General features: G+C 49.6%; 2 protein-coding genes across 3 annotated transcripts in view; both read right to left on the bottom strand.

The window, feature by feature from the left end:
- Positions 1-595: 595 nt before the first annotated feature.
- LOC129408401 (uncharacterized) lies at positions 596-5585 on the bottom strand. Its single transcript, XM_055152021.1, has 4 exons — positions 5306-5585; positions 4788-4888; positions 3800-4007; positions 596-1561 (listed from the first exon to the last, which is right to left on the bottom strand). The coding sequence occupies exons 1-4, from the start codon at positions 5433-5435 to the stop codon at positions 1398-1400; spliced, it is 603 nt and encodes a 200-aa protein (XP_055007996.1). The 5' UTR covers positions 5436-5585; the 3' UTR covers positions 596-1397.
- A 1921-nt stretch (positions 5586-7506) lies between these two features.
- The window catches only part of klhl18 (kelch-like family member 18), a 10956-nt gene continuing 9241 nt past the window's right edge, over positions 7507-9221 (bottom strand). The window contains exons 9-12 of one of the 2 annotated variants that reach the window (XR_008631928.1): positions 9006-9117; positions 8387-8596; positions 7871-8207; positions 7507-7761 (exon numbers count right to left, since the gene is read on the bottom strand). Coding sequence is in view for 1 of the 2 variants with exons in the window: in XM_055152141.1 (XP_055008116.1) it covers positions 8031-8207; positions 8387-8596; positions 9006-9117 (499 nt within the window). In the remaining variant the exon portion in view is untranslated. Of the gene's footprint in view, positions 8208-8386; positions 8597-9005; positions 9118-9221 lie in introns of both variants that reach the window. The other variant, XM_055152141.1, reaches the window with a different exon arrangement.

The following is a 9221-nucleotide window of genomic DNA, read 5'->3' as shown; positions in this document are numbered from 1 at the left end:
TGTCCTCTGTGTGTGGTGTCTCTCTGTGTGTCAGGTGCCCTCTGTGTGTCAGGTGCCTCCTGTGTGTCAGGTGTCCTCTGTGTGTCAGGTGCCTCTCTCTGTGTGTCAGGTGCCCTCGGTGTGTGTGTCAGTGTCTCTGTGTGTCAGGTGCCCTCTCTGTGTGTCAGGTGCCCTCTCTGTGTGTCAGGTGTCCTCTCTGTGTGTCAGGTGCCCTCCCCATGTGAAATATGTGACATCTTTGACATTCTAACTCTTGTGTGTTGTTTAAAGGGAGTAAAGTTGGAGTCGTTACGCCTGTCGTTACGCCTGTCGTTACGCCTGTCGTTACGCCTGTCGTTACGCCTGTCGTTACGCCTGTCGTTACGCCTGTCGTTACGCCTGTCGTTACGCCTGTATTAAAGAGGAGTGTGACACGTTTCATTGGTGTAAAGATTTTTTATTCACACATTTAAATAAAACACATGAAAACTTCAACACAAACTTTTTAATGTTCTGATGTTTTTAATGTTCTGATGTTTTTAATGTTCTGATGTTTTTAATGTTCTGATGTTTTAATGTTCTGATGTTCTGCAGCGTCCACACGAGTCGTCTCTTCATCTCTTCATCTCTTCATCTCTTCATCTCTTCATCTTTTTCTTGCCGTGTCATAAATGTAAAATAACAGAAATGATCACCGGGTCACAGTGTCACTAACTCAGGTCATGACATCATTCAACAGTTTTCCAGATTTCACGTTAAATCGGCACAAATGACCAGAAGTTCTGATAAAACTTTCACAAATCAAACAAATCAAACAAACTTCGCTCCTGTCGACTGTTTTTATCTTTACGTTTTTTATCAAACTTTTCACGGCTGTTTTTGTTTCTCGCTGTTTTCACCGTGACGTCTTTTCGTTGCTTCTTTTTTGTACGTCAAGTCAAAGTTTGAACTTCCTTTCACACAGGAAGTCACCAAAATAAAAGCATCACCGCACTTTTAAAAACCAAACGTAAATAAGAGCTTCACCTTTACAGTTTCCATGGAAACAGATTCTGAACTATTTAATTCAAAACAATTAATTCAGATTTTTAAAAAACCTCATGTAAACGAGACCACGAGACCTGAGCTGAAGAGACAAGCTCCACCTGATGACATCACAGGGTGGAACAGTGTCAAACGGCGACCGCAAACACTAAGGCACAAACTCCGCCTCCTGTGGGGGGGCGGGGCCACTTACGAAGACTCTGCCTTCTTCCTCTTCAGGCTCCGCCCCCTCACCACTCGTCCAATCAGGTGAGCCAGGCCGCAGCGGGGGGCGTGTCCTAAACAGGAAGTGTCGGCCCTGGACTCAGAACAGAAGCAGAATGAGCGCGAGACACGAGGGGCGACACCGGGGGGCGACACGGAGGCGCCGCCGCTCACCGTCTGTCCTTGCTGCCGCCGCCGCCGCCGCCGTGCTCTGATTGGCCCGCACTCCGCCCGCCGCGCTCCCATTGGCCGGCTCTCTGGCTCCTGCGCTCCCATTGGTCGAAGAAAACGGTCTCGGTGTTCGCCAAACAGAAGCCGTTACACCGCAGCACCTCTGCAAAGAACCGATACCATTACGATACCGATACAAAGAGCCGATACCATGTTTGTTTTCCCAGTGGGACGTGTCTGTTGTCAAAGTCGATCTTTTCAAGTCTTTTGAACCATTTCACTTTTGTTTCTGGTTCTGATTTTGTCATATTTTAGTTTTTGGATTCAGACGTCGTCATTGTTGTGGTTGTTGGATCCAAACAGCGGAAAACGACTCCAGAAATGTGTTTGTGAACTTCATAAATACAAAAGTGAATCAGATGTGTGTGACTCAAACCTCTGTTCAAACTGTTTCTCTTCCCAACGGAATTGAAAAATAGTGAAAGGTGAAGGTGATGGGCAGGATTGATCCACAGGAAGAACCAAAAAGGAAACATTTGTCTGACTAAGAAATCCTCCCGAGTTTACAGAGAACATTTTGTATGTGGAGCGACAACGAAACAAAATCCTGATCCTTCGCTCAGTCTTGGTTATGAATTTAAAAAGTTAACGCCAAAGTGAAAGTCTCCAACTGTTCACCAAGAAACACCTTCCACTGCAAAGACCAAGACGTGATGTTTGTGTAAAACCACAAGAACAAGAAAGTGCAGCTCAGTCTGTTTGTCTTCTGCTCCTCTACATTAACAAACAGGATTTAGTTAGACCAGAGGTGTTCACACTTTTTCATCATGTGAGTTACTTACAAAATGACCAAGTCAAAATGATCGACCTGATACAAAACCAAACAAACTCCTCGATATATCGCCAAGAGTATTTTTTGGTATATTTTTCTAAATTATTTTGTTACAGCTACAGTTTTGTCGCTCGTTTAGAGGAATGAAACATGTTTATGCGACACATTTGACATTTTCACTGTTTTGAGGATTAAAATATTTGTGTTTCCTTTGAACTTTGCACAAGAAGAAGTGATTTAACAAAGACTTTTAGTATCAGGGCCATAATTTAGCCTTTATTTTTTATTAGGGATGTAAACAATATCCACATTTCATGGTACGATATTTTCACGATATACATCTCAACGATATTTACTGCAATATTTTGTGGAGGCGAACAAAATAGTGAATATGCTACTTTTTTTGTTTGAAAAAGCCTTGACAAAATTTCAAAGTGCTTAGAACTTAGTTTGCACCAAAACAGAGCAAAGGATCATGGTCCATGTAGTTCCCTCTGTTTTTTTAGTTATTACTGCACACAATAACTGTTAATTTAAACAAAGAGACTTGTAATTCGATATATTGTGAATGGTCCAGATATTATTATGACACTTTTGACGATATAAGGATATTTTGATTATTGTTACATCCCTATTTTTTTATTGAACCATAGTTAAAAACGATTTGAAATATATTGTACTGAATCGAAAGTGCAGTGTATCGAAGTAGTAGTATCGTATCGGCAATTCTTAGTAGTAGTAGCATAGGGAGTCCATAGCATAGGGTAGCTGTTTTAGTAGTAGTAGTAGTAGTAGTAGTAGTAGTAGTAGTAGTAGTAGTAGCATAGCAGTAGTAGTAGTAGTAGTAGTAGTAGTAGTAGTAGTAGTAGTAGGTAGTAGGGAGCAGTAGTAGTAGTAGTAGTAGTAGTAGTAGTAGTAGTAGTAGTAGTAGTAGTAGTAGTAGTAGCAGTAGTAGTAGTAGTAGTAGTAGTAGTAGTAGTAGTAGTAGTAGTAGCAGTAGTAGTAGTAGTAGCAGTATAGTAGTAGTAGTAGTAGTAGTAGTAGTAGTAGTAGTAGTAGTAGTAGTAGTAGTAGTAGTAGTAGTAGTAGTAGTAGTAGTAGTAGTAGCAGTAGTAGTAGTAGTAGTAGTAGTAGTAGTAGTAGTAGTAGTAGTAGTAGTAGTAGTAGGACATGTGGAGCGTGTGTGTTTGTGATGCGCCGTAGAGTCTCCGCGGGTTTCAAATGAGCGCACAGGCCGAACTGAGACGCCCACACGCTCCTGCACCCGCTACAAGTACTACTACTACTACTACTACTACTACTACTACTACTACTACTACTACTACTACTACTACTACTACACTTCTACCACCGAGTACTACAACAGGTACCACACGCTCCTGCACCCGCTACAAGTTTATTACCAACAGCAGCGGCCGGAGATCGACTGGTGGATCGAGATCGACGTATTGATCTAAACCGATACTGCACAAAGAGCCGATACTGCACAAAGAGCCGATACTGCACAAAGAGCCGATACTGGGACGGCGTTCAAAAGTTGGGTTTTGTGTTTTTTGATGTTGGACTGACCTGAGTGCGACACGAGGCTCAACAGGACCTGGTCTGGACCCGGAATCTGGACTCTAGGCTCCTCCGGGGTCTCGCTGGGGTCTTTAGTCTGGTTTGGGTCCTCAGTGAGACCGGGTTGAGTCCGGTCTGGGTCTGGGTCTGGGTCTGGATCTGCTCTGGAGTCCAGGTCCAATCCAAAGAAAGTCTGGACGGGTTCAGACTGAGAGAACTGAGGACAGAGAAAAGAACTAAACCAGGACTAAACCAGGACTAACCCAGGACTAAACCAGGACTAAACCAGGACTAAACCAGGACTAAACCAGATCTAAACCAGGTCTAAACCAGGACTAAAACCAGGTCTAAACCAGGACTAAACCAGGACTAAACCAGGACTAAACCAGAGGTCTAAACCAGGTCTAAACCAGGTCTAAACCAGGTCTAAACCAGGACTAAACCAGATCTAAACCAGGTCTAAACCAGGTCTAAACCAGATCTAAACCAGATCTAAACCAGGTCTAAACCAGGTCTAAACCAGGTCTAAACCAGGACTAAACCAGGATCTAAACCAGGTCTAAACCAGGTCTAAACCAGGACTAAACCAGGTCTAAACCAGGTCTAACCAGGACTAAACCAGGTCTAAACCAGGACTCTAAACCAGGTCTAAACCAGGACTAAACCAGGACTAAACCAGGACTAAACCAGGACTAAACCAGGGTCTAAACCAGGACTAAACCAGGGACTAAACCAGGACTAAACCAGGTCTAAACCAGGTCTAAACCAGGTCTAAACCAGGTCTAAACCAGACTAAACCAGGACTAAACCAGGACTAAACCAGGTCTAAACAGGCAGACTAAACCAGGACTAAACCAGGTCTAAACCAGGACTAAACCAGGACTAAACCAGGTCTAAACCAGGACTAAACCAGGACTAAACCAGGTCTAAACCAGGTCTAAACCAGGACTAAACCAGGACTAAACCAGGACTAAACCAGGACTAAACAGGACTGTACTTTGAGTGGCAGGTGGATGATCGTCGTCAGGAGTTTGTTGATTTCTTGGATTTTAAATTCTGGATCTGGATTTTTTTCTGCCGCTCGAACCTTCAGCAAACCTGCAACAAACGAGCCAATCACGAGCCGAGCCACCCCACACGAGCCAATCAGAGCCGAGCGACCCCGCACGAGCCAATCAGAGCCGAGCGACCCCACACGAGCCAATCAGAGCCGAGCGACCCCGGACGAGCCAATCAGAGCGAGCGACGACCCGCACGGCCAATCAGAGCCGAGCGACCCCACACGAGCCAATCAGAGCCGAGCGACCCCCCCACGAGCCAATCACGAGCCCAGAGCGACCCCACACGAGCCAATCAGAGCGAGCGACCCCACACGAGCCAATCAGAGCCGAGCGACCCCGCACGAGCCAATCAGAGCCGAGCGACCCCACACGAGCCAATCAGAGCCGAGCGACCCCGCACGAGCCAATCAGAGCCGAGCGACCCCACACGAGCCAATCAGAGCGGGCGACTCACCGCTCAGCAGCTGATTGGACAGCGTGTCGCGGTCGTCGGGGAAACAGTCGACCAGCCTCTTCATCATCCAGGCCAGGTCGTCGTCCGAGCGCCTCAGCACCTGCCGCCGCCCGTCAGACAGGTGCGCCATCACCTGCAGAGGGGGCGGGGCCTCACCTGACGGGCACGCCTGAGGGGGGCAAAGGTCAGAGGTCACAGCGCCTCACAGACTAAACTAAACTAGATCTAAACCAGGACTAAACCAGGACTAAACCAGAACTAAACCAGGACTAAACCAGAACTAAACCAGAACTAGAACCAGGACTAAACCAACTAAACAGGACTAAACAGGACTAAACCACCAGGACTAAACCAGGACTAACCACCAGACTTAAACCAGGACTAAACCAGGACTAAACCAGGACTAAACCAGAACTAAACCAGACTAAACCAGACTAAACCAGACTAAACCAGGACTAAACCAGAACTAAACCAGACTAAACCAGGACTAAACCAGAACTAAACCAGGACTAACCAGGGAACCAGGACTAAACCAGGACTAAACCAGGACTAACCAGGACTAAACCAGGACTAAACCAGGACTAAACCAGGTCTAAACCAGGACTAAACCAGGACTAAACCACTAAACCAGGACTAAACCAGGACTAAACCAGGACTAAACCAACTAAACCAGGACTAAACCAGGAGGTCTAAACCAGGTAAACCAGGTCTAAACCAGGACTAAACCAGGTCTAAACCAGGACTAAACCAGGACTAAACCAGAACTAAACTAGATCTAAACCAGAACTAAACCAGGTCTAAACCAGGTCTAAACCAGAACTAAACCAGGTCTAAATCTCTGTTCTGTTGTTGTTTCCTGGACTCATGTTTTGTTTCATTCACATGTTTCACACAAACCTGCAGATTTAACACGACAAAACACTTTGTTCCACCTGGTGATGTCATCATGTGGTGATACAGGAAGTGCTCCACTGTGTTTTTAAACTCCACACACCTTCACTAGAATCACCTGGAACATTTCAGTCCTGGAGTTTTGATCTCGACTGAACTAACGATAAAAGGAGCTGTTCACCTGATGACATCACAAGGTGGAACAGAGAGTTTGGAAATGAAACAAACTCAGAATAAACAAACAAACAACCAACCAATCACAGACAGACTCACCTGAGAGGGGGCGGGGCCTGAGAGAAGAGCTGTGTGCACCGCTTTCACATGCAACGATGACATCACGAGGAAACGAGGAGACAAGGAGAGAAGAGATGAGGAGAGGAGACGAGGAGAGGAGACAAGGAGAGGGAGAGAGAGGAGACGAGGAGAGGAGACAAGGAGAGGAGGAGACGAGGAGACACAGTAGGAGAAAGGAGACGAAGAGAGCAGAAAAGGGGAGAGAGAAGGAGAGAGGAGACAAGGATAGAGGAGACGAGGAGAGGAAAGAGGAGAGAGGAGAGGAGAAGACACAGAAGGAAAGAAGAGACGAGGAAAGAGGAGACGAGGAGACAGAACACGCCGAGGCCGAGGACACAAATGAAGTGAGGAAGGAAACGTGTCAAACAAGATTAAAAATAATCCTCAAGATCTTAGACCACCAACACCTGCTAGGAGACTAGGAGACAAGGAGATCAGGAGATAAGGAGACAAGGAGGCAAGGGGATAAGGAGGCAAGGAGATAAGGAGGCAAGGAGGACAAGGAGGCAAGGAAATAAGGAGGCAAGGAGACAAGGAGGAAAGGAGATCAGGAGGCAAGGAGATAAACAGGGAGGAGACTGTGGAGGGTGTGGCCTGTTGGGGGTGTGGTCTGTGGGGTCGTGGCTTGTTGGGGGTGTGGCTTGTTGGGGGTGTGGTCTGTGGGGGCGTGGCCTGTTGGGGGTGTGGTCTGTGGGCAGAGCAAACAGGAGCGACCGGTGTAACAGGTGTGACAGGTTTGACAGGAGCCACAGTTGTAACAGGAGTGACAGGTGCGACAGGTGTAAGAGGAGTGACAGGTGTGACAGGAGCGACCGGTGTAACAGGTGTGACAGGAGCGACAGGTGTGACAGGTGTAACAGGAGTGACAGGTGTGACAGGACCGACAGGTGTGACAGGTGTGTACAGAGTGTAACAGTGACAGGTGACGACAGTGACAGGTGTGACAGGAGTGACAGGTGTAACAGGTGTGACAGGTGTGACAGGTGAGTGTGTGCAGTGAAGGATCATGGGAAAAGTCGTGTTTTAATAATTTATTATTAAATTAGATTATTTCACCAAAGGTTTGAGCAGCGTCTCCACTGAACGTTTGTCAAGTAAAAACTCCAGAAACTCCCTCAGACCCAGGTCAAAGGTCAAGGAGGGTCACCACCACAGGGTCACCACAGGGTCACCTCAGGGTCACCACAGGGTCACCACAGGGTCACCACAGGGTCACCTCAGGGTCACCACAGGGTCACCACAGGGTCACCTCAGGGTCACCACAGGGTCACCTCAGGGTCACTCAGGGTCACCACAGGGTCACCTCGGGGTCACCACAGGGTCACCACAGGGTCACCTCGGGGTCACCTCGGGGTCACCACAGGGTCACCACAGGGTCACTCTGACGTAAACGTGTCCGTGCGTGTAAAACGGCACCGTCCTCCATCTTGTCTCGTCTCGTCTCGGTTTGGTCCAAAATGTTCGTGTGGCAGAACGTCCGGCGGGGTCAGAGTCCGGGGGGCGGGGCCACGGCGCGCAGGGTCGGGCTCAGGGGGCGGGGTCAGGAGGGCGGCAGCGGCACGCAGCCCACCCCCACCCCCCCCTGGTGGCAGCTCATGGGAGCGCAGAAGCTCCAGGTGCGGCTCAGGGGGCAGAAGGTCTCTGTGGAGCTCAGGTTGGACTGTCCATCGTACCCCCCCACGGCGAAGAGACGCCTCCCGCAGGCCACCAGGGACACCTGCAAGCACACAGACCAGGACTGAGACCGGGACCAGGACTGGGACCAGGACCGGGACCGGGACCGGGACTGAGACCGAGACTAAACCAAGACTAAACCTTTGAACCTAAAACTCAGACTGCAAAGTCAATGGTCCACAAACACCTGTCAGGGGTCAGGGGTCAGGGGTCAGGGCTCACCCGGCTGCGGCGCGTGTTCATGGGCACCAGGAGGCTCCACTGTCCGCTGTCGGAGCGGAACACTTCGGCGCTGCTCAGAAACGCCGAGCCGTCGTATCCTCCCGCCACAAACATCTGCCCCCCGAGCGCCGCCGCGCCGTGACGACACCGTTTATTCAACATGGAGCCTGACGGCGCCCAGCGCCCGCTGTGCCGACTGAAGCTCTCCACCTGTGGGCGCAAAACACCACAACATGTGTGTTTATACCCCAACCCTGACTGTGTGAACGTGGACGAATGTGTGCAGGGGTGTGAAGGGGGAGGAGTCAGGGAGAGGAGTCAGGGAGAGGGGGAGGAGTCAGGGAGAGGAGTCAGGGAGGGAGGGAGGAGTCAGGGAGAGGGGGAGGAGTCAGGGGTAAGGGGAGGAGTCAGGTGCAGGGGGAGGAGTCAGGTGCAGGGGAGAGTCAGTGCAGGGGAGGAGTCAGGTGCAGAGGGAGGAGTCAGGTGCAGAGGGAGGAGTCAGATGTAAGGGGAGGAGTCAGATGTAAGGGAAGGAGTCAGGTGGAGGGGTCAGGTGCAGGGGGAGGGGTCAGGAGCAGGGGGAGGAGTCAGGAGCAGGGGGAGGAGTCAAGAGTCTGACCGTGTTGAAGATCTGCAGACCGTCATGGCCGCCCGACACCACGATCCGTCCGTCGAACACGGCGACTCCGGCGGCGCTGCGGCTCACGCTCATCTCCGTCACAAACGTCCACCTGAACCACACCAGGATTCAAACCGGTTTACACGAGTCCCACTGCCGCGAGCGGGTCTGAGGTGGGGCGGGGTCTTACCTGTCGCCGCGGCGTGGGCGGGGTCT

This window comes from Boleophthalmus pectinirostris, unplaced genomic scaffold (genome assembly GCF_026225935.1).
Source record: "Boleophthalmus pectinirostris isolate CB_2022bp ecotype Guang Dong unplaced genomic scaffold, ASM2622593v1 HiC_scaffold_16, whole genome shotgun sequence".
Classification (NCBI taxonomy): Eukaryota; Metazoa; Chordata; class Actinopteri; order Gobiiformes; family Gobiidae; genus Boleophthalmus; species Boleophthalmus pectinirostris.
The sequence above is the reverse complement of the archived record's forward strand: the minus strand, read 5'-3'. Positions and strand labels throughout refer to the sequence as shown.

Coding starts and splice junctions, on each gene's coding strand:
- LOC129408401 (XM_055152021.1), bottom strand. CDS start 5,435: ATGGCGCACCTGTCTGACGGGCGGCGGCAGGTGCTGAGGCGCTCGGAC. Junction 4,889..5,305: donor GTCCAATCAGCTGCTGAGCG/GTGAGTCGCCCG, acceptor CGTTTGTTGCAG/GTTTGCTGAAGGTTCGAGCG. Junction 1,562..3,799: donor GAGCCTCGTGTCGCACTCAG/GTCAGTCCAACA, acceptor GGTTCTTTGCAG/AGGTGCTGCGGTGTAACGGC.